The 22622-nt window shown below is 67.9% G+C and overlaps 2 protein-coding genes across 2 annotated transcripts; one reads left to right on the forward strand and one right to left on the reverse strand.

The window, feature by feature from the left end:
- Nucleotides 1-125: 125 nt before the first annotated feature.
- On the forward strand, nt 126-9924 carry TRMT1 (tRNA methyltransferase 1). The gene is given in 18 exon segments (XM_064406412.1): nt 126-719; nt 2773-2828; nt 2930-3047; nt 3542-3593; nt 4994-5181; nt 6936-7009; nt 7012-7050; nt 7140-7252; nt 7336-7484; nt 7554-7637; nt 7746-7815; nt 7891-8025; nt 8129-8214; nt 8646-8754; nt 8863-8939; nt 9038-9157; nt 9373-9502; nt 9839-9924. Coding segments are annotated over 18 exon segments (1896 nt in total). The 5' UTR covers nt 126-504; the 3' UTR covers nt 9920-9924.
- Nucleotides 9925-9934: 10 nt separating this feature from the next.
- LOC135292180 (lysosomal alpha-mannosidase-like) lies at nt 9935-22445 on the reverse strand. Its single transcript, XM_064406413.1, is given in 30 exon segments — nt 9935-10053; nt 10056-10086; nt 10158-10262; nt 10909-11058; nt 11818-12033; nt 12106-12186; nt 12708-12795; nt 12896-12997; nt 13077-13195; nt 13277-13394; nt 13477-13574; nt 13738-13833; nt 13890-13964; nt 14067-14183; nt 14241-14348; nt 14350-14373; nt 14481-14590; nt 14674-14752; nt 14842-14925; nt 14927-14963; nt 15043-15125; nt 15223-15339; nt 15929-16071; nt 16861-16885; nt 16887-16994; nt 18331-18375; nt 18377-18525; nt 19427-19600; nt 21859-21961; nt 22310-22445. Coding segments are annotated over 30 exon segments (2937 nt in total). The 5' UTR covers nt 22379-22445; the 3' UTR covers nt 9935-9970.
- Between the last annotated feature and the right edge of the window lie 177 nt (nt 22446-22622).

Here is a 22622-nt window from a genome sequence, read left to right on the forward strand (position 1 = left end):
GCGCGGCCGCCGGCGTCACGTGAGCGGTGCAAGATGGCGGCGCCCATGTGAGGGGCGGCGCGGGGGGATGCGCGGGGGCGGCGCGCGCGGGTGAGCGGGGTGGGACAAAGAGGGGACAGGGGGGGACACAGAGGGGACAGGGACAGCACCGGAGGGCACGGGGGCCACGCACCGGCGCGGCACCCGCGGGGGGCGCGGTTTAACCCCCCCCGGCCTCGCCACGTGCTGGGGGGGGGGGGGGCTCGGTGCGACCCCCGGTACCGGTTTTTTTTTGGGGGTGGGGGTCGTTCCGTGTCCTCCCGTTCCCCGCCTCTTCCTCCCCTTTTCCTGGGGGGGGGGTTTCCTCCTGTTTTCCCGCCCTGCGGGCCCGACCCCAAATCCCGCCGGTTTTGCCCCAAAACCGCTCCGGTGCTGCCGTGACCCCCCCCCGGTGACCCCCCCCCCCTTTCCGCCGCAGCCGCCGCTCTCAGGACCCTCTGCAGAGCCCCCCCGCTGCCCCCCGCCATGGACGGAGCTTCCCCCAACGGCGCGGCCGCCCCGGGGGGGGCGGGGGCGACCCCGGGGGGGCCCCGGGGGGGGCGGGGGGGAGCCCCCCCGGGCCAGGGGAGCCCCCCCGGTAGCGGCGAGACGCTGATCACCGAGGGCCGCGCCACCATCGTGTTCCCGAGCGGCAACGAGGTGTTCTACAACCCCGTGCAGGGCTTCAACCGCGACCTGACGTGAGCCGGGGGTCCCGGGGGGGCTCTGGGGGTCTCTGGGGGGGGGTCTGGGGGGGTTCTGAGGGGATTGGGGGGCTCTGAGGGGGTCCTGGGGGGGTCCTGGGTGGGCTCTGGGGGATTTGGGGGGCTCTGAGGGGGTCCTGGGGAGGTCCAGAGGGGATTGGGGGGCTCTGGGGGGGGGGTCTGGGGGGGTTCTGAGGGGATTGGGGGGCTCTGAGGGGGTCCTGGGGGGTTTGGGGGGATTGGGGGGTTTGGGGGGTCTCTGGGGGGGGGTCTGGGGGGGTCCTGAGGGGATTGGGGGGCTCTGAGGGGGTCCTGGGGGGGTCCTGGGTGGGCTCTGGAGTGGTCTGGGGGATTTGGGGGGCTCTGAGGGGGTCCTGAGGGGATTGGGGGGCTCTGAGGGGGTCCTGGGGAGGTCCAGAGGGATTGGGGGGCTCTGGGGGGGGGTCTGGGGGGGTTCTGAGGGGATTGGGGCTCTGAGGGGGTCCTGGGGAGGTCCAGAGGGATTGGGGGGCTCTGAGGGGGTCCTGGGGGGGTCCTGGGTGGGCTCTGGGAGGGGTCTGGGGGATTTGGGGGGCTCTGAGGGGGTCCTGAGGGGATTGGGGGGGGATTGGGGGGGTCTGGGGATCCTGGGGGTCTCTGGGGAGGGTCCAGGGGGGATTGGGGGGATCTCGGGGGGGACTGGGGGCTTTGGGGGGGTTCTTGGGGGTCTCTGGGGGGGCTCGGGGAGGGGTCCAGGGGGTCCTGGGGGACTCTGGGAGGGTCCAGGGGGGATTGGGGGGCTCTGAGGGGGTCCTGGGGGGTCTTGGGGAGATCCTGGGGGGCTCTGGGAGGGATCTGTGGGGGGTTCTGGGGGGACTGGGGGGCTCTGGGAGGGTCCTGGGGGGATTGAGGTGCTCTGAGGGGATCCTGGGGGGTCTCGGGGGTTCTGGGGGGTCCTGGGGAGTTTTGGGGTTCTGGGATGGTGCTGGGGGGTGTTTTGGGGTGCCCCTGGGGGTTTGGGATGGTCCTGAGGGGGGTTTTGGGGTTCTGGAGGAATTTTGGGATGGTTTTGGGGTGATCCTGGGTTTTTTGGGGGGTCCTGGGCTGCCCTGGGGGGGTTTTGGGGTACCCTGGGGTGTTCTGGGCTGCCCTGGGGGTTTTTTTTTTGGGGTGATCCTGAGGGATTTTGGGGTTCTGGGCTGCCCTGAGGGTGTTTTGGGGTGCCCTGGGGGGATTTTTGGGGTGATCCTGAGGGATTTTGGGGATCTGGGATGGTCCTGGGGGTGTTTTGGGGTGTCCTGGGGGTGTTTTGGGTGTCCTGGCGGGTTCTGGGCTGCCCTGAGGTGTTTTGGGCTGCTCTGGGTTTTTTTTTTGGGGTTCTGGGCTGCCCTGGGGGGTTCTGGGATGGTGCTGGGGGGTTTTTGGGGTACCTGAGGGTGTTTTGGGGTGCCCTGGGGTTTTTTTTGGGTGATCTGAGGGATTTTGGGATCTGGGATGGTCCTGGGGGTGTTTTGGGGTTGTCCTGGGGTGTTTTGGGGTGTCCTGGCGGGTTCTGGGCTGCCCTGGGGGGGTTTTGGGCTGCTCTGGGGTTTTTTTTTGGGGTTCTGGGCTGTGCTGAGGGGTTCTGGGATGGTGCTGGGGGGTTTTTGGGTTGCCCTGGGGTGTTTTGGGGTGCCCTGGGTGGGGGGTTTTGGGGTGATCCTGGGGGTTTGGGATGGTCCTGAGGTGGTTTTGGGGTTCTGGAGGAATTTGGGGATGGTCCTGGGGGGGTTTTGGGGTACCTGAGGGTGTTTTGGGGTGCCCTGGGCGGTTTTTTGGGGTGATCCTGAGGGATTTTGGGGTTCTGGGCTGTCCTGAGGGTGTTTTGGGGTGCCCTGGGGGGGTTTTGGTCTGCCCTGAGGGTGTTTTGGGGTGCCCTGGGGGGATTTTGGGGTGATCCTGAGGGATTTTGGGGTTCTGGGCTGCCCTGGGGGTGTTTTGGGGTGCCCTGGCGGGTTCTGGGCTGCCCTGGGGGGTTTTTTTTTGGGGTGTCCCCCCCCCAGGGCTCCCTGACCCCCCTGTCCCCCCCCAGCTGTGCCGTGCTGACGGAATTCGCCCGGCTCCAGCTGCGCCCCAAAGGAATTCGGGGTACGGCGCCTTTGGGGGGTCCCTGTCCCCCCCCCCTGAACCCCCCGAACGCCCCCGAGCCCCCTTTCGGGGTCCCCTCACCCCCCTCCCCTCTTTTCCAGTCGTCCTTCCAGGCGAGGAGGAGCCGGGGGGGAGCCCCCAGAGCCCCCCCCCAGGCCGGGGACCCCCCGGGACACCCCCAGACCCCGCGGACGGCGCGGCCGGGGAGAGCCCTGCCAGGTGGGGGGGGGGGGGCTTGGGGGGTCCTGGGGGGGGGTTTGGGTGTCCCCACACCCCCCCTGTGCCCCCTGGGGGGGTCCTGTGCCCCCCCCAGGAGGGTTTTGGGGGTCCTGAGCCCCCCTGTGCCCCCCCGGGGGGGTTTTTGGGGGTCTTGAGCCTCCCCTGACCCCCTCAAGGGGGCTTGGGGGGTCCTGGGGGGCTTTTGGGTATCCCCACACTCCCCCTGTGCCCCCCCCTGGGGGGTCCTGAGCCCCCCCCATGCCCCCTCCGGGGGGGTTTTGGGGGTCCTGAGCTCCCCCAGACCCCCTCCCCATGCCCCTGGGGGGGGGGTCTTGGGCCCCCCTGACCCCCCCTGTGCCATTCCCAGGGGGAATTTTGGGGCCCCCCTGACCCCCCCTCCACCCCCCGTGGCGTTTTTGAAACCCCCCCCCCAGCCCCCCCAGGGTGATATTTTGGGTTCCCAGCCCCCCAGGGGTGTTTTTGTTGCCCCCCAGGGTGGTCTTTGGGGTCCCCAGCCCCCCCCAACTGATTTTGCCCCCCCCCCGGGTGATTTTTGGGGTTCCCAGGATGTTTTTTAGGGTTCCCAGCCCCCCCCCAGGGTGATATTTTGGATCCCCAGCCCCCCAGGAGTGGGGTTTTTTTGCCCCCCTGTGGTGTTTTTTTGGGGTTTCCAACACCCCAGGAAGGTTTTTTTACCCCCCCAGGGTGGTTTTTTTGCCCCCCCAGGGTGGTTTTTGGGGTCCCCAGCCCCCCCAGAACCGTTTTTCCCCCCCCCCAGGGTGGTTTTTGGGGTTCCCAGGGTGGTTTTTTGGGTCCCCAGCCTCCTCAGGAGTGTTTTTTTTGGGTTCCCAGCCCCCCAGGATGACATTTTGGGTCCCCAGCCCCCCAGGAGTGGGGTTTTTTTGCCCCCCTGTGGTGTTTTTTTTGGGTTTCCAGCACCCCCAGGAAGGTGTTTTTGCCCCCCCCAGGGTGATTTTTGGGTCCCCAGCCCCTCAGAACCGTTTTCCCCCCCCCAGGGTGGTTTTTGGGGTCCCCGGGCTGTTTTTTGGGTTTTCATCCCCCCCAGAACCGTTTTTGTGCCCCCAGGGTGGTTTTTGGGGTCCCCGGGCTGTTTTTTTTGGGTCCCCAGCCCCCCCAGAAACCGTTTTTGTGCCCCCCAGGGTGGTTTTTGGGGTCCCCAGGCTGTTTTTTTGGGTTTTCATCCCCCCCAGAACCGTTTTTGTGCCCCCCAGGGTGGTTTTTGGGGTTCCCAGGCTGTTTTTTGGGTCCCCAGCCCCCCCAGAACCGTTTTCCCCCCCCAGGGTGGTTTTTGGGGTCCCCGGGCTGTTTTTTTGGGTCCCCAGCCCCCCCAGAACCGTTTTTGTGCCCCCCAGGGTGGTTTTTGGGTCCCCAGGCTGTTTTTTGGGTTTTCATCCCCCCCAGAAACCGTTTTTGTGCCCCCCAGGGTGGTTTTTGGGGTTCCCAGGCTGTTTTTTGGGTCCCCAGCCCCCCCAGAACCGTTTTCCCCCCCCAGGGTGGTTTTTGGGGTTCCCAGGCTGTTTTTTTGGGTCCCCAGCCCCCCCAGAAACCGTTTTTGTGCCCCCCCAGGGTGGTTTTTGGGGTCCCCAGGCTGTTTTTTTGGGTCCCCAGCCCCCCCAGAACCGTTTTTGTGCTCCCCAGGGTGATTTTTGGGGTTCCCAGGCTGTTTTTTGGGTCCCCAGCCCCCCCAGAACCGTTTTCCCCCCCCCAGGGTGGTTTTTGGGGTCCCCAGGCTGTTTTTTGGGTTTTCATCCCCCCCAGAACCGTTTTTGTGCCCCCCAGGGTGGTTTTTGGGGTTCCCAGGCTGTTTTTTTGGGTCCCCAGCCCCCCCCCAGAACCCTTTTTGCCCCCCCAGGGTGGTTTTTGGGGTCCCCGGGCTGTTTTTTTTGGGTCCCCAGCCCCCCCAGAACCGTTTTTGTGCCCCCCAGGGCGGGCTGCGGGTGCTGGAGGCGCTGGCGGCCTCGGGGCTGCGCTCCGTGCGCTTCGCCCGGGAGGTGCCGGGGCTCGGCGCCGTCGTGGCCAGCGACCGCTCCCCGCGGGCCACCGAGCTGATGGCGCGCAACGTGGCCCGCAACGGCGTCGGGGACGCGGTGACGCCGCGGCTGGCCGACGCCAGGTGAGCCCAGACCCCACGGGGCTGTGACGGGAGAGCCCAAATCCATTGGGATCATGGCAGGTGACCCCAAAATCCATTGGGATCATGGCAGGTGACCCCAAAATCCAATGGGATCATGTAGGAGACCCCAAAATCCATTGGGATCATGGCAGGTGACCCCAAAATCCAATGGGATCATGGTAGGAGACCCCAAACCCCAAAGGGACTGTGACAGGAGACCCCAAAACCCACTGGGGTCATGGCAGGTGACCCCAAAACCCAATGGGACTGTGCCAGGAGACCCCAAAACCCAAAGGGACTGTGACAGGAGACCCCAAAAACCCATTGGGACTTGCCAGGTGAGCCGAAATCCCAATAGGATCATGGCAGGTGACCCCAAATCCCACTGGACTGTGCCAGCTGAGTCCAGACCCCACGGGGGCTGTGACGGCAGACCCCAAAATCCATTGGGATCACGGCAGGAGACCCAAAACCCCAAAGGGACTGTGACAGGAGACCCCAAAACCCTGAATCCCATTGAGATCATGGCAGGTGACCCAAATCTCACTGGGACTGTGCCAGGTGAGCCCAGACCCCACAGGGGCTGTGACGGAGAGCCCAAAACCCAAAACCCAAAGGGACTGTGCCAGGAGACCCCAAAACCCACTGGGACTGTGCCAGGAGACCCCAAAACCCAAAGGGACTGTGACAGGAGACCCCAAAAACCCATTGGGACTTGCCAGGTGAGCCGAAATCCCAATAGGATCATGGTAGGAGACCCCAAACCCCACTGGGACTGTGCCAGGAGACCCCAAAACACAAACCCCATTGGGATCATGGCAGGTGACCCCAAATCCCACTGGGACTGTGCCAGGTGAGCCCAGACCCCACGGGGCTGTGATGGGAGAGCCCCAAAATCCAATGGGATCATGGCAGGTGACCCCAAAATCCAATGGGATCATGGCAGGTGACCCAAAACCCCAAAGGGACTGTGCCAGGTGACCCCAAAACACAAACCCCAAAGGGATTGTGACAGGAGACCCCAAAACCCAATGGGACTGTGACAGGAGAACCCAAAACTCAAAACCCAATGGGATCATGGCAGGTGACCCCAAACCCTAATAGGGACTGTGCCAGGTGACCCCAAAACACAGAACCTCAAAGGGATTGCTAGGTGAGCCCAAATCCCACTGGGACTGTACCGGGAGACCCGAAATCCCAAACCCCAAGGGACTGTGCCAGGTGACCCCAAAACCCCATTGGGACTATGCCAGGTGAGCCCAAATCCCGTTGGGGTCGCGGCAGGTGACCCCAAACTCCAACGGGATCATGGCACGTGACCCTAAATCCCTAAATTCCAGTGGGATCATGGCAGGTGAGCCCGAACCCTAATAGGGATTGTGCCAGGTGACCCCAAACCCCATTGGAGTCACACCAGGTGACCCCAAACCCCACTGGGAACGGGGCTGATCCCCCAGCACTGCCTGGGGCTTTGGGGCTGTGCTGGGAGCTGTCCCCAAAGTGTCCCCAAAGTGTCCCTATGGGCACCCCGACACCTCCTGCCCCGCTTTGGGTCTCTGAGGGGTCTCTGGGGGTCCCCAAAACCCTTTTCCCTCCAGAATTTGTCCCCATGTCCCCGAGCTGTGTCAGGGACCGCCCTGCCCCCCAAGCTGGGACCGCACTGAGAGGGTCCCAAAGGCTGGGAGGGGGGGTCAGGGGGTCCCCAAAGGGGTGCTGAGGGTTTTGGGGTCTCTGGGGACCCCCGTGCCCCCCAGGATGCTGATGTACCAAAGCAAAGCCCAGCGGGAGCCCTTCGACGTCATCGACCTGGACCCCTACGGAGCCCCGCGCCCTTCCTGGACGCGGCCGTGCAGGCCGTCAGCGAGGGGGGTGAGTCCGGGGGGGCTCCTGGGCACCCCCAAACCCCTGCCCGGACCCCCCCGGACCCCCCCGGACCCCCCCGGACCCCGGTTTTGCAGGCTTGCTGTGCGTGACCTGCACGGACATGGCGGTGATGGCCGGCAACAGCGCCGAGACCTGCTACAGCAAGTACGGCGCCGTGTCCCTCAAGAGCAAGTTCTGCCACGAGATGGTCAGTGCTGGGGGGGTCCCCCGCTCCGGGGGGGGCGCAGGGGGTGGCTCACGTCCCTCGTTGTCCCCTCTGTCCCCTGCCAGGCGCTGAGGATCGTCCTGCACAGCCTCGACCTGCGCGCCAACTGCTACCAGCGCTTCGTGGTGCCGCTGCTGTCGGTCAGCGCCGACTTCTACGTGCGCGTCTTCGTCAGGGTCTTCACGGGCCAGGCCAAGGTCAAGGCCTCGGCCAGGTGACCTGGGGGGGCTTTGGGGGGCTTTGGGGGGTCTCCGTGCCCGCCCTGACCCCGTGTTCCCCCCAGCAAGCAGGCGCTGGTGTTGCAGTGCGTGGGGTGCGGCTCGTACCACCTGCAGCGCCTGGGCAGGGCCACCAGCCACGGCAGCGGGTACGGCCCCCCCCATCCCCTCCCCCAGACCCATTTTGGGGTTCCTCCAGACCCTCTGGGGTCCCCACGATGTTTTTTGGGGGGGTTTAACAGGTGTCACCCCTCCAGCTTCAAGTACAGCCCAGCCACGGGGCCGCCCGTGGGTCCCACCTGCGAGTTCTGCCAGCAGCGGCACCAGGTGCGTGCAGCCCCCCTCCCCAAAACCTCGGCACCCCCAAATGAGGCTCTGAACCCCTTTTTTTTCCTTTTAAAGGTGGGGGGCCCGGTGTGGGCTGAGCCCCTCCACGACCCCGCCTTTGTGGAGGGGGTGCTGGCGGCGCTGGAGCGCAGCCCCGGGCGCTTCGCCACGGAGCCGCGCATGCGCGGCATGCTGAGCGTCATCGCCGAGGTGACAGCAGGGGACACCCCCGGGGGGGCTGGGGACACCCCCCGGGGGGACATCTGGGGGTGGGGACGCCCCGGTTGTGACTGTGGGGCTGATCGTGGGGCAGGAGCTGAGCGATGTGCCCCTGTACTACACCCTGGACGGGCTGAGCAGCACCATCCGCAGCAACACGCCGTCCCTGCTGCAGCTCAGGTGGGCACCCCCAAACCCCCTCAGGGACCCCAAACCCCCTCGGGGAGACCCTAACTCCTTTTGGAACCCTAAAACCTCTTTAGGGACCCCCAAAACCCCCTAAGGGACCCCCCAGACCCCCTCAAGGACCCCCCCAATCCCCATCCTGACTTCCCCAATCCCCATCCTGACCCCCTAAGCCCCCTCAGGCACCCCCCCAAAACCTCTCAGGGCCCCCCCAAACTCCATCCTGACCCCCCAATCCCCCTCCTGACCCCCCCAGACCCCCTCAGGGACCCCCCAATCCCCTCAGGGACCCCCCAAACCCCCTCAGGGACCCCCCAAACCCCCTCCTGACCCCCCAATCCCCATCCTGGCCCCCCCAAACCCTTTAGGGACCCCCAGACCCCCTCAGGACCCCCCAGACCCCCTCCTGACCCCCGTGCCCCCAGGTCAGCCCTGCTGCACGCCGGGTTCCGCGTCTCGCTGTCCCACGCCTGCCGCAACGCCATCAAGACGGACGCGCCGCCCTCCGTGCTCTGGGACATCATGCGCTGCTGGGTGAGCGAGGAGGGGGCTCGGGACCCCTCCCCACGCTCAGGAAGGGGCTGAACCCCTTTTCCCACCCCCCTTTTCCCATTTTTCCCATTTTTTCCCACTTTTCCCCAGGCCAAGCTCCACCCGGTGAAGCTGGAGCGGCTCCCGGACTCCAGCCCGGCCGCCCGGATCCTCTCGGTGGAGCCCACGTAGGACCCCCCAAAGAGGGGTGGGGTGGGGGTTTGAGGGGACCCCAGACCCCGTTTGGGGGACCCCAGACCCCCCCAAACCCCCTGCTCTTTGCCAGGCTCCAGGCTTCCTTTGCCCTCCACGAGGACGCCAACCCCAGCTCGCGGAGGCGCGGCTTGAAGCGATTCCCCGAGAACCCCGAAGCGTTTTGGGGTCCCAAGGCCAGGGCCAAGCCGGGGTGAGGCTTTGGGGGGGCCGCTTTTGGGGGTTCAGGCGCCCCCCACCCTTCCCAAGGGGGACATTCCCCCTTTTTTCACTGCTGGGGCAGAATCCCCCTAAAAAAGGGGAAGGGATGAACCCCGAGCTCTGTTGGTTTTGGGGGTGCTCTTCACCCTCTCCCCTTTTTGGGGGGGGTCCCTCGCCCTCTCTTCTTTTTTGGGGGGGGGTCCCCAGCTCATTCCCGGCCTTTCCAGGGGGGCATCGCCCCTCCCTGCAGGAGAAGAGGGAGAGGCTGCAGAACAAGAGGAAGCAGCAGCAGGACAAGGCCGGGCTGAAACAATTCCCCTGCAAACGCTTCAAGGAGGTGGGGAGGGGGCCCCAAAACACGGGGGGAGGGTCCCCAAATAACCAGGGGGTCCCCGAAATAACCAGGGGATCCCCAAAATAATCAGGGGATCCCTGAAATAGGCAGGGGGAGTGTGAGAATAGAGGGAGGGGTCCAGGAAATAAAGAGAGAAAGGAAATAAAGGGAAATAAAACAGGGAATAAAAGTGGGGGTGGGAATGAGGAGGGGGTGGCTAGGAATTTGAGGGGGGTCTGGGAATTCGAGGGGGGTCTGGGAATTTGAGGGGGGGTCTGTGAACGCAGAGGGGGGGTCTTGGGGCAGGTCCCAGCCCCCTTTTTTGTCCCCCCCACGCAGGGTGCCTGTCCCCAAGGCGAGCAGTGCTGCTACTCCCACGAGCCCCCCCCGGCTGCCCCCTCCCCATTAAAACACGTCTGACCCGACTCGGGGGGGTTTGAATTTGATTTCTTTTTTTGGGTGGGGGGTCTCTCAGGACCCCCCGGGGCCCGGGTACTGCACAGAGGCCAGGAAGGTTCGGATCTCCATCGGCTCCAGCCGCACGCGCCGCGGGTCCAGCCTGGGCACAGGCCGGGGTTTGGGGGTGCCTGGGGGGGGTCGTGAGGGAGGTGAGGGGGGGGCTGAGACCCCCAGGACCCCCCTCAAACCCCCCCCGTACCTGTGGGGGTGTTCCAGAGCAGGCGGGACACGCTGTGCAGGGGGGATGTCCCCCCCCCAGAGCCATCTCCTGCACCGAGGTGATGGTGAAGGCCGAGAAAAGGGTCTGGGGGGGGGGGGGGGGGTGTTAGAGACCCCCCAGAGCCACCCCAAATATCCCAGAGCCCAACCCAAGCTGGGTGGGCTGTCAGAGACCCCCTGGAGCTGTCTCAGGACCCCCAAAATGGTCACCTGGCACAGGTGACCCCACAGGCTCCGCCCCCCTGGCAGTGGTGGCCCCCCAGAGCCCACCCCAGGTGTGCCCCCTCCCCAGCTGTGCCCCCAGCCCAGGTGTGACCCCAGGTGTGATCCCCTCCCCAGGTGTGTCCCTGTTCATCCCCAGCTGTGCCCCCTCCCCAGGTGTGCCCCCTCCCCAGGTGTGCCCCCCCCCAGGTGTGCCCTCTCCCCAGGTGTGCCCCTGTTCATCCCCAGGTGTGCCCCCAGGTGTGATCCCTATCCCAGGTGTGCCCCCTCCCCAGGTGTGCCCCCACAGATGCCAGGTGTGCCCCCTCCCCAGGTGTGCCCCCAGCCCAGGTGTGCCCCTGTCCCAGGTGTGACCCCAGCCCAGGTGTGACCCCATTCATCCTCAGGTGTGATCCTGTTCATCCCCAGGTGTGCCCCCAGGTGTGCCCCCTCCCCAGCTGTGCCCCCTCCCCAGGTGTGCCCCCTCCCCAGCTGTGCCCCCTCCCCAGGTGTGCCCCCTCCCCAGGTACCGTCAGGTCCACGGTGGCGGCGCGGGAGCCGTTGTGGCTCTCCCCCACCTGGAACAGGTGCTCCAGGCGCAGCAGGACGGCGCCGGCGCCGCGCGGCTCCAGCGTCAGCAGGTGCACGTTGGGGGGCAGCGCCCGCCGCAGCCCCGACACCTGCGGGCACGGCCAGGTGAGCACGGGGCAGCACTCACCTGGCACGGGGCAGCCTGGCACTCACCTGGCACGGGAGAGCCTGGCCCTCACCTGGCACAGGTGACCCTCCCCCAACTTCTCTACACTTACCTGTCACAGGTGACCCCCCCAAGCCCCCTACCCTGGCACAGGTGACCCCCCAGCCCCTCCAGCTCACCTGTCACAGGTGACCCCCACACCCGCTCCCCTCTCACAGGTGACCCCCAGCCCCTCCCCTATCCCAGGTGACCCCGGCCCCTCCGGCTCACCTGTCACAGGTGCCCCCACACCCCCTCCCCTATCCCAGGTGACCCCAGCCCCTCACAGCTCACCTGTCACAGGTGACCCCCAGCCCCTCCCAGCTCACCTGTCACAGGTGCCCCCCACACCCCCTCCCCTGTCCCAGGTGACCCCCAGCCCCTCCGGCTCACCTGGCGCAGGTGACCCCCAGCCCCTCCCCTATCCCAGGTGACCCCGGCCCCCCCGGCTCACCTGTCACAGGTGACCCCCAGCCCCTCCCAGCTCACCTGTCACAGGTGCCCCACACCCCCTCCCCTATCCCAGGTGACCCCGGCCCCCCCGGCTCACCTGTCACAGGTGCCCCCACCCCCCCTCCCCTATCCCAGGTGACCCCCAGCCCCTCCGGCTCACCTGTCACAGGTGACCCCACACCCCTTCCCCTATCCCAGGTGCCCCCCAGCCCCTCCCCTATCCCAGGTGACCCCGGCCCCCCCGGCTCACCTGGCGCAGGCGAGGCCCCGTGCCCGGTGCCAGCGCCAGGGCGGGCGGCGTCACGCTCTCCTGCGCCCGCGGCCGGTGCTGCTCGGCCGCCGCGGCCGCCGTGTCCAGCAGCACCAGGTGCCGGCCCCGCACCACCAGCCCCCGCCCGTCCGCGCCGCGCTCGTCCAGGGGCTCCCCCAGCCCCCGGCTGTCGTCCCTCAGCAGCCGCCGGTGCACCTGGAGGGGGGGCACAGGTGAGGGCAGGGGTGTGCCCACCCTGGGGTGCCCCCGGCGGGGCGCCCAGCTCACCATCAGCTCCAGGGAGCCGTCCTGGAGGCTGCTGCCGCCCTGCGAGCGATCCGTCAGCACCGTCAGCTGCAGCTTCTCGTCCTGCACGGGGGCATGGGTGTGGGGCGGGGTACAGGTGTGCCCAGGTGTGCCCTGGCGACACCCAGATGTGCCCAGGTGTGCCCTGGCCAACCCCTGGTGTACCCAGGTGTGCTCTGCCCAGCCCCAGGTGTGCCCTGCTCAGCCCCAGGTGTGCCCTCCCCAACCCCAGCTGTGCCCAGGTGTGCCCTGGCCATACCCAGGTGTGCCCTGCCCAGCCCCAGGTGTGCCAAGGTGTACCCTGGCTATACCCAGGTGTGCTCTGCACAGCCCCAGGAGTGCCCAGGTGTGCTCTGGCCAGTTCCAGGTGTGCCCAGGTGTGCCCTGGCCATACCCAGGTGTGCCCTGCCAAGCCCCAAATGTGCCCAGGTGTGCTCTGGCCAGTTCCAGGTGTGCCCTGCCCAGCCCCAGCTGTGCCCAGATGTGCTCAGCTGTGCCCAGGTGTACTGAGCAGTGCCCAGCTGTGCCGAGGTGTGCCCAGGTGTACTGAGCTGTGCCAGCTGTGCCCAGCTGTGCCCGGGTACCTTGATGAAGATCCGGGTGTTCACGGGGTAGTAATTCCCTGCCACGGGCTCAGTCTGGCTCAGGTTCCAGGTGGGCCGGTAGTCACGCCTGGGGTGGCCCGGGGGGGGGTCACAGGGGGTCCCCTGAGCCCCTGGGGGGGTCCCGGGGGTCCCCTGAGCCCCTGGGGGGGTCCCCTGAGCCCCCTCACCTGCGCTCCAGCACCTGGCGCCCGTTGGAGTCGGTGTAGAAGCGCCCAGCCGTGCGCAGCGGCGTCTCGAAGCGGCTGATCACCTCCTTGCCCAGCCCGTCCCTTGTGGGGGGACACAGGGGTGTCACCAGGGGGTCCCCAGAGCAGCTCTGGGGGTCCGCAGCCCCCTCCCCACACTCACGCCACGGGGATGGGCCCCAGGGTCCACTCCAGCTCCAGGTACGGCTGCCCCGGGCGCAGCCGCAGCACCTGCGAGCACCACGCCGAGAAGTTCTGCTGCACCTCCTGCACCAGCGCCGTCTGCGGGGGGCACGCGGGCACTCAGCCACACCTGCAGACCCCTCCCCAAACCCGAGGGGCGCCCCCGGGACCCCCGCCCACCTTGAGCAGGTGCGTGGCCGCGCGTTTGGCCACGGGGATGGGCGCCGAGGCGTTGGGCCGGAAGATGTACGCACCCGAGGCCTGGGGGCTCAGCCCGTCCCCGGCGCTGGCGTTGTACCTGGGGGGGCCAGGGGGGCTCAGGGGGATCCCCCCCAGCTGGGACCCCTCCCCAGAACCCTCGGGGGTGCCCCCAGACTCACCAGTAGAAGCTCTGGAAGATGGGCAGCGAGATGCCCTTGGCCAGGTTCTGGATCTCCAGCAGGTGCCCCGTGACGGGGTCGAACCGGACCCGCAGGTGCTGGGGGTAGGGGGGGGGACACAGGTAGGTCACCCCCACCCCCCCCAGGCCACCCAGTCACCCCCTAACTGGTTTAACTGGGAGCTGGCACTCAGCCCCCTGCCCAGCCACCCCCCAAATCCGTGTCCCTCCCCAGTGTCCCCTCACCTCGATGTCCCCTCACCTCGTTCTCAATCTGCGGCTCTGGGTCCCCCGAGGGCCACCTGGGAGGGTCCCAGGGGGTCCCCGAGGGCCAGCTGGGGGTTGTCCCAGGGGGTCCCTGGGCTCAGCTGCTTCACCTCAAAGGTGCTGAACCCCAGGGGGGGGGGCCCAGGCCTGGAACAGGAGCTCCCCCGGGGCCGTCCCGGCGCCGCCCCGCAGCCGCTGGGTCACGCCGGACACCGGGACCACCTTGGGGGGGACAGGGACAGGTCAGGGGGGTGACAGGGACAGGTCAGGGGGTGGCAGGGGTGACAAGGGGGTTTGGCGGGTACAGGTGGGCGGGGGGCTCACCTGGCTGGCCACGGGCTGGCCCTGAGGGCCGGTCACAGAGTACGAGGTGGCCCTGACCGGCAGCCGCACGGGCCAGGTCACGCCCCAGCCCAGGGGGTTGTAGAGGATCACGGTGAACTGGGGAGGGGTCACACGGTGGTGTCAGTCCCTGGGGACCCCCGGAACACCCCCCACAAAGCCCCTCCCCGGGTGCTCACGTGAGGGGGTGGTCTCGCTGAGGGGGCACACGCTGATGTTGAGGGCGTTGCAGAACACCAGGGGGTCCTTGGTGCCCCCCCAGGATTGACAGGGCGTTGGCCACCAGCACCTGCCAGGGGCGGCCACACTTTGGTGGGGAGGGGTCTCTGGGACACCCCCAGCCCCGCCCTTGTCCCCCAAACCCCACGTGGACCCCCGGGCAGGTGTGGGGCTCACCTGGCAGCTGTCCCAGCCCTTGGCCAGCTGCCGGGCGTAGTCGTCGGCCACGTGCTGCCTCTCGGTGCCGGCCACGGCGTCGTGGTGCTGGGCCACAGCCACGGCCTCACCTTGCCCAGGGGGAAAAGGGGGGTCTCAGGGGGGTCTGGGGGGGGTCCCCAGGTGCCCTCCAGGTGTCCCCCCGGGTACTCACGGAGCACCGAGCTGTCCCCAGGGCCGTAGGGACCGTCCCGCGCCGAGGGCCCGGCCAGGGCTTCCAGCTGGCTGCAGATCTGGGGGGTGGAATCGGTGTTTGAGGGGGGTCCCTGGTGCTCGAGAGGGGGTCCCCGAGGCCTGGAGGGGTCCCCCAGGTGCCCCCCACCTGCAGGAAGCCGCTGCTGAGCCGCTCGTAGCCCTTGAAGGCCGGGCGGCTGCTGAAGTAGCCGGTCCAGAACTGGTGGGGGCCCGTCCGAGTAGGGGAAGAAATCGTCCGTCTTCAGGGGCCTGGGGGACACCCCAGCTGTCTGTCTGTCCGTCCGTCCGTCCTGCCTGCCCCTCGGCCCCTCCCCTGCCCCTCCCTCACCAGGTGAGGTTGGCCCGGTGCAGCTCCCACAGGTAACAGGAGGGGGTGGAGTACAGGGCGTGGACGAGGCTGCCGTTGGCTTGCTGGGGACAGAGGGGGGGGTCAGGGACGGCCAGGGGGGCTTGGGGACATCAGAGGGGGTCTGGGGACATCGTGGGGGGTTTGGGGACAGCCCCTCACCCGGGCATTGACGTGGGCAATGAGCTTGTCCAGGTTCTTGAACCACAGGTTGGCGTTCTCGTAGTGGAAGTCGGAGCCCATGGTCATCAGGATGTGGTTGGTGCGGTAGTGCCGGGCCTGGGGAGGGGGACACGGCTCGGGACCCCCGCCCGGGGCACGGGGACAGCCACGGAACCCACCCCGGGGGACAGGGACAGCCAGGGATTCCATCCCAGGGGACAGGGACAGCCAGGAGCCCCACCCCAGGGGGACAGTGACACCCAAAACACCCACCCCAGGGGACAAGGACAGTCAGGGACCCCCAGGAATCCCACTCCAGGGGGACAGGGACACTCGGGACCCCCACCCTAGGGGACAGGGACATGCTGGGATCTCATCCCAGGGGGACAGGGACATCCAGGAATCCCATCCAGGGGACAGGGACAGCCAAAAAACCCACCCCAGGGGACAAGGACAGCCAGGGACCCCCAGGAACCCCTCCCCAGGGGGACAGGGACCCCCAGGAGCCCCACCCCAGGGAGACAGGGACACCCAAAAAACCCATCCCAGGGGACAAGGACAGCCAAGGACTCTCAGGAATCCCACCCAAGGGGGACAGGGAACCCCAGGAATCCACCCCAGGGGGACAGGGACGCTCGGGACCCCCACCCTCGGTGACAGGGACCTTTGGGAACCCCCCCGGGGGTCCCTGTCCCCCCGGCAGGACCTGGGTGGCCGCTGCCCGCAGGAAGGAGGTGACCACGGCGTCCACGTTGCGCTCGGGGCCGTCCCCGTCCACCACGGGGGGGTCGGTGCAGAGCTGGTCCCAGCACAGCCCCGCGGGGGGGTCGTACACGTTGGGCAGGATCCCTGGGGACAGCGCTGTCACCTCCCCCCGCCACCAGGGGCGGGGGCACAGGGGACACGGCTGGGGACACGGCTGGGGATGGGGGACACGGCTGGGGGGACAGGGGACATGGCTGGGGACATGGCTGGGGATGGGGGACATGGCTGGGGACAGGGGACACGGCTGGGGATGGGGGACATGGCTGGGGACAGGGGACACGGCTGGGGATGGGGGACATGGCTGGGGACAGGGGACACGGCTGGGGATGGGGGACATGGCTGGGGACAGGGGACACGGCTGGGGACAGGGGACATGGCTGGGGACAGGGGACATGGCTGGGACACAGCTGGGGACATGGCTGGGGATGGGGGACATGGCTGGGGACACAGCAGGGACATGGCTGGGGACACGGCTGGGGATGGGGGACGTGGCTGGGACATGGCTGGGGACAGGGCTGGGGGGACAGGGGACATGGCTGGGGACACGGCTGGGGTGGGGCAAAGCGGGAGAAACGGGAAGGGGACAGGACAGAGGGGTTAGGGTCACTGGTACGGGGGGACAGGGGCAGTTTGGGGTCCCTGTCAGGGGTCCCAGGGACACTTTGGGGTCCCTGTCAGGGGTACAGGGGCAGTTTGGGGTCCCTGTCAGGGGTCCCAGGGACACTTTGGGGGTCTCTGTCAGGGGTCTCAGGGACAGTTTGGGGTCCCTGTCAGGGGGACAGGGGCACTTTGGGGTCCCTGTCAGGGGTCCCAGGGGCACTTTGGGGTCCCTGTCAAGGGTCCCAGGGGCACTTTGGGGTCCCGGGGGGTCACCGGTGAAGATGTCGGCCCGGGGGGGGGGCCAGGCTCTCGCTGCCCCTCCAGAGCAGCTCCAGCTCCCGGCGCTGCTGCCGCGCCCACTTGTCCTGGTAGTCCACGCGGCCCACGAAGAGCCCGTCGTAGCCCATCTGGGGGGCACGGGGGGCACCGGGGTCAGGGGGGGTCCCCAAAGCCCCACGAAGAGCCCGTCGTAGCCCATCTGGGGGGCACGGGGGGCAATGGGGGGCACCGGGGTCAGGGGGGTCCCCAAAGCCCCACAAAGAGCCTGTCACAGCCCATCTGGGGGGCACGGGGGGGGCACCGGGGTCAGGGGGGTCGTTGGGAATGCAGAGGTGGAGTTTGGGGGTGCTGAGAAGGTTGGCAGTGCCAGGGAAGGTTTTGGGGTGCAGGGGAGGGTTTGGGGTGTAGGGGAAGATTTGGGAAATTTCGGGGATGCAGGAAAAGGTTTGGGGATGCAGGAGAAAGTTTGAGGATGCAGGAGGAGGTTTGGAAAGCTCTGGGGATGCCCAGGAAGCTCCAGGGATGCAGGAGAAGGTTTGGGGATACCCAGGAAACTCTGGGGGTGCAGAGAAAGGTTTGGGGATGCCCTGGGGAGGTTTGGGATGCCCAGGAAACTTCACAGATGCAGAAGAAGGTTTGGGAAGCTCTGGGGATGCAGGAAAATGTTTGGAGATGCCCTGGGGAGCTCTGGGGATGCAGGAGAAGGTTTGGGGATGCCCACGAAGCTCTGGGGATACAGGAGAAAGTTTGGGAAGCTCCGGGGAGGTTTGGGAAGCTCTGGGGACATAGAAGAAGGTTTGGGGATGCAGGAGAAGGTTTGGGAAACTCCAGGAAGGTTTGGGGAGCCCTGGGAAGGTTTGGGGAGCTCCGGGGAGGTTTAGGAAGCCTCAGGGAGGTTTGGGAAGCTCCGGGGAGGTTTGGGAAGCTCCCGGGAGGTTTGGAGAGCTCCAGGGAAATTTGGGAAGCCTCCAGTGAGGTTTAGGAAGCTCCAGGGAGGTTTGGGGAGCTCCCGGGAGGTTTGGAAAGCTCTGGGCCAGTTTGGGGAGCCCCGGGGAGGTCTGAGAAGCCCCAGGAAGGTTTGGGGAGCTCTGGGGAGGTTTGGGAAGCTCCAGGGAGGTTTGGGAAGCCTCAGGAAGGTTTGGGAAGCTCCAGGGAAGTCTGAGAAGCCCCAGGGAGGTCTGGGAAGCTCCAAGGAGGTTTGGGGAGCCCCAGGAAGGTTTGGGGAGCTCCAGGGATTTTTGGGGAGCTCCGGGGAGGTTTGGGGAGCCCCAGGGAGGTTTGGGGAGCTCTGGGGAGGTTTGGGGAGCCCCAGGGAGGTTTGGGGAGCTCCGGGGAGGTCTGAGAAGCCCCAGGAAGGTTTGGGGAGCTCCGGGGAGGTCTGAGAAGCTCCGGGGAGGTTTGGGAAGCTCCAAGGAGGTTTGGGGAGCCCCGGGGCTCCCCAGCTCGGGCCCCGGGGTGCCCCACCTGGGCGAAGGTGGCGGCCAGCTCGCGGGAGTGCCCGAAGGGGTCCGATCTGCCAGGCCACGCGCGGCGTGCCGCAGCCCCCGAAGAGGCGGCGCAGGAAGCGCCGGCCCAGGGCCAGCTGCACCAGGGCCCCCCCGTAGTGAGCCGCGGCCTCGTCGTTCATGCACCAGCCCCCCCCGACCAGCTCCAGCCGCCCTGGGGGGGGACAGAGCCCCAAAATCACCTCAGGGGGGGACACAGCACCCCAAAATCACCTCAGGGGGGACACAGGACCCCAAAATCCCATCACATGGGGGACCCTGAGCCCCCAAAATCCCCATCAGGGGACACCCACAGCCCCAGAATACCCCCGGAGGGACACGGCACTCCAAAATCCTAGTGTCTCCAATGTCCCTTTTGGTGTCCCCAATGCCCCTCCCAGTCCCCCCAGTGCCCCTCCCAGTGCCCCCCAGTTGCTCCCAGTCCCCCCAATCCCCTCCCAGTGCCCCCCAGTTGCTCCCAGTCCCCCCAATCCCCTCCCAGTGCCCCCAATCCCTCCCAGTCCCTCCCCGTGTCCTTCCCAGTCCCTTCCAGTGCCCCCAATCCCTCCCAGTTCCCCCAATGCCCCTCCCAGTCCCCTCCCAATCCCTCCCAGTCCCTTCCAGTGCCCCCAATGCCCCTCCCAGTCTCTCCCAATTCCTCCCAGTCCCTTCCAGTGCCCCCAATCCCCTCCCAGTCCCTCCCAGCCCCCCCAATACCCTCCCAGTCCCTTCCAGTGCCCCCAATGCCCTTCCCAGTCCCCCCAATGCCCCTCCCAATCCCTCCCAGCCCCCCCAATGCCCCTCCCAGTGCCCCCGGTGCCCTTCCCAGTTCCCCCAATGGCCCTCCCAGTCCCCCCAATGTCCCTCCCAGTACCCCCAGTGCCCCTCCCAGTCCCTCCCAGTGCCCCCGGTGCCCCTCCCAGTCCCTCCCAGTGCCCCCGGTGCCCCTCCCAGTCCCTCCCAGTGCCCCCGGTGCCCCTCCCAGTCCCTCCCAGTCCCCCGGTGCCCCTCCCAGTCCCTCCCAGTGCCCCCGGTGCCCCTCCCAGTCGCTCCCAGTCCCTCCCAGTGCCCCGTACCCTGCTGCACCAGCTCCCGGAGCAGCCTGCGCGTGGCCGGGCCCTGCTGCCGCCACCAGCGTGCCAGGAACGCCACCTCGGCGTAGACGAAGCGCCGCGAGGGCCGGGCGGCCAGCTGGGCCACCACCGAGTCCAGGATGTACTGCACGCCCGCGTGCTGCTCGCGGTTCCGCACTGCGGGCACGGCGCCGTCAGGCGGGCGCCCCGAAACACGGGCACCCCGAAACCCGGGCGCCCCGAAACACGGGCACCCCGAAACACGGGCACCCCGAAAACCGGGCACCCCGGAACCCGGGCACCCCGAAACCTGGGCACCCCGAAAACGGGGCGCACTGAAACCCGGGGCACACTGAAACCCGGGGCACCCCGAAAACCGGGCACCCCAGAACCGGGGCACCCCGAAACCTGGGCACCCCGAAAACGGGGCACCCCAAAAACCGGGCACCCCGAAAACGGGGCAGCCCAGAACCGGGGCAGCCCGAAAACGGGGCACCCCGAAACACGGGCACCCCAAAAACGGGGCAGCCCAGAACCGGGGCACCCCGAAACCCAGGCACCCCGAAAACGGGGCACCCCGAAAACCGGGCACACTGAAACCCGGGGCACACTGAAACCCGGGGCACCCCGAAAACGGGGCACCCCGGAACCCGGGCACCCCGAAACACGGCCACCCCGAAAACCGGGCACCCCGAAACACGGGCACCCCAAAACCCGGGCACCCCGAAACACGGGCACCCCGGAACCCGGGCACCCCAGAACCGGGGCACCCCAAAACCCGGGGCACCCCAAAAACGGGGCAGCCCAGAACCGGGGCACCCCGAAACCCAGGCACCCCGAAAACGGGGCACCCCGGAACCCGGGCACCCCGAAACACGGGCACCCCGAAAACCGGGCACCCCGAAAACGGGGGCACCCCGAAAACCGGGCACACTGAAACCCGGGGCACCCCCGAAAACGGGGCACCCCGGAACCCGGGCACCCCCGGAACCCGGGCACCCCGAAAACCGGGCACCCCAAAAACGGGGCACCCCGAAAACCGGGGCACCCCGAAAACGGGGCAGCCCAGAACCGGGGCACCCCGGAACCCGGGCACCCCGAAACACGGGCACCCCGAAAACGGGGCAGCCCAGAACCGGGGCACCCCCGAAACACGGGCACCCCAAAAACGGGGCACCCCGGAACCCGGGCACCCCAAAAACGGGGCAGCCCAGAACCGGGGCACCCCGAAAACCGGGCACCCCGAAAACGGGGCACCCCGAAACCCAGGCACCCCGAAAACGGGGTACCCCGAAAACGGGGCACCCCGAAAACCGGGCACCCCGAAACCCAGGCACCCCCGAAACCCAGGCACCCCAAAAACGGGGCGCACTGAAACCGGGCACCTCGAAACCGGGGCACCCTGCGACCGGGCACCCCAAAAACGGGGCACACTGAAACCCGGGGCACCCTGGAACCGGGCACCCCAAAAACGGGGCACCCCGGGACTGGGCACCCCAAAACCGGGGCACCCTGAAACCCGGGGCACCGTCAGCCCAGGGCACCCCAAAACCCTGGGCACCGTGAGCCCGGAACCGGGGCACCCCGAAACCTTGGGCTGGGGGCACGGGCACCGTCAGCCCGGGCACCCCGGGACTGGGCACCCCAAAAACGGGGCACCCCAAAAACGGGGCAGCACAGAAACCGGGCACCTCGAAACTGGGGCAGCCCGGAACCGGGCACCCCAAAAACGGGGCACACTGAAACCCGGGGTACCCCGGGACCAGGCACTCCAAAAACGGGGCACCCCGGAACCCGGGCACCCCAAAAATGGGGCATCCTGGAACCGGGACACTGTGAGCCTGGAACCTGGGCACCCTGAAACCGGGGATGGGGGCACAGGGGGCACCGGGAGACCCCAAAAACCCCAGAGTGGGGGCACGGGGGGGTCACAGGGTCACCCCAAAACCCCGGGGTGGGGGCACAGAGGCATCTTGGGGACACGAGCGCCGGGGACACTGGGTGACCCCAAAACCCCCGGGCAGAGCTGGGGACACGGGGGCACCTTGGGGACATGGGGGGCTGGGGACACGGAGGGTACTGGGTGACCCCAAAACCCTGGTTGGGGACACGGAAGGCACTGGGTGACCCCAAAATCCGGGCTGGGGACACGGTGGCACCCTGGGGACATCTGCAGGTGGCCCTGGGGGGTGCTGGCACCCCCCAAAGTGACAAAGGGCAGCCACGGGCGTCACCCGGCGCCCCCCTGCCACGTCACCCCCCACCCCCCGCAGCTGCCCCTCGCTCAGGTGCCACCACCCCCACCCGCAGAGCGGCCCTGGGGACACCCCCTGCCCCCGGTGTCCCCCCCGGTGTCCCCCCCCGTGTCCCCCCCGGGTCCCCCCCCGGTGTCCCCCCCGTGTCCCCCCCGCTGTCCCCCCCGTGTCCCCACGCACCCCCATAGTAGTACTGATCCACCGTCTTGAGCCAGCCCACGTCGTCGTGCGAGTGCGGCACCAGGTGCACGTTCAGCATGTCCGGCCGGGTCGGGGGGCACGACTGGGGGGGTTCGGGGGGGCTCGGACCGGCCTGGGCCCCCCGGGACCCCCCGGGACCCCCCGGGACCCCCCCCCGGCGCGGCCGTTGAGCTCCGGACGCGGTTGCCAAACCAATGCCCGCAGTTCCCGTTTTCTCAGCGTCCCCGGTGCCCCCAGCGCTCCCAGTTCTCCCAGTTCCCGTTCCCTCAGCGCTCCCAGTTCTCCCAGTTCCCGTTCCCTCACACCGCCCCCGCTGCCCCCTCAGCCCTTCCCGGCGCCCCCAGCCTCCCGCAGCTCCCGTTATCCCGCCCCAGTGTCCCCGGGCAATCCCAGCGCTCCCAGTCCGTCCGTCCGGGGCTCCCGGTCCCACCTGGTACCCGCAGCCCGCGGCCGCCCCGCTCAGCAGCAGCAGCAGCGGCAGCGCCCCGGCCACCGCCATGACAGCGGCGCTCACGTGACCGCGCCCTCACATGACACGAGGGCTAACCCCGCCCCCGAATGCGGCAGCCAATGGATGGCCAGGAAATGGCGCTGAGGCCACGCCCCGCGTTCTGATTCGCTGTTGCTGCTCTAAGGGATGGAGCGCAAGGAGGGCAGCACGGGACCGACAACAGACGGGAGCCAATGAGGAGGAGGACAGGGCGTGATTGGCAGCTCTCTGGGAGGGGCGTTTGCAACGGCGG

This window comes from Passer domesticus, unplaced genomic scaffold, assembly GCF_036417665.1.
Source record: "Passer domesticus isolate bPasDom1 unplaced genomic scaffold, bPasDom1.hap1 HAP1_SCAFFOLD_227, whole genome shotgun sequence".
NCBI lineage: Eukaryota > Metazoa > Chordata > Aves > Passeriformes > Passeridae > Passer > Passer domesticus.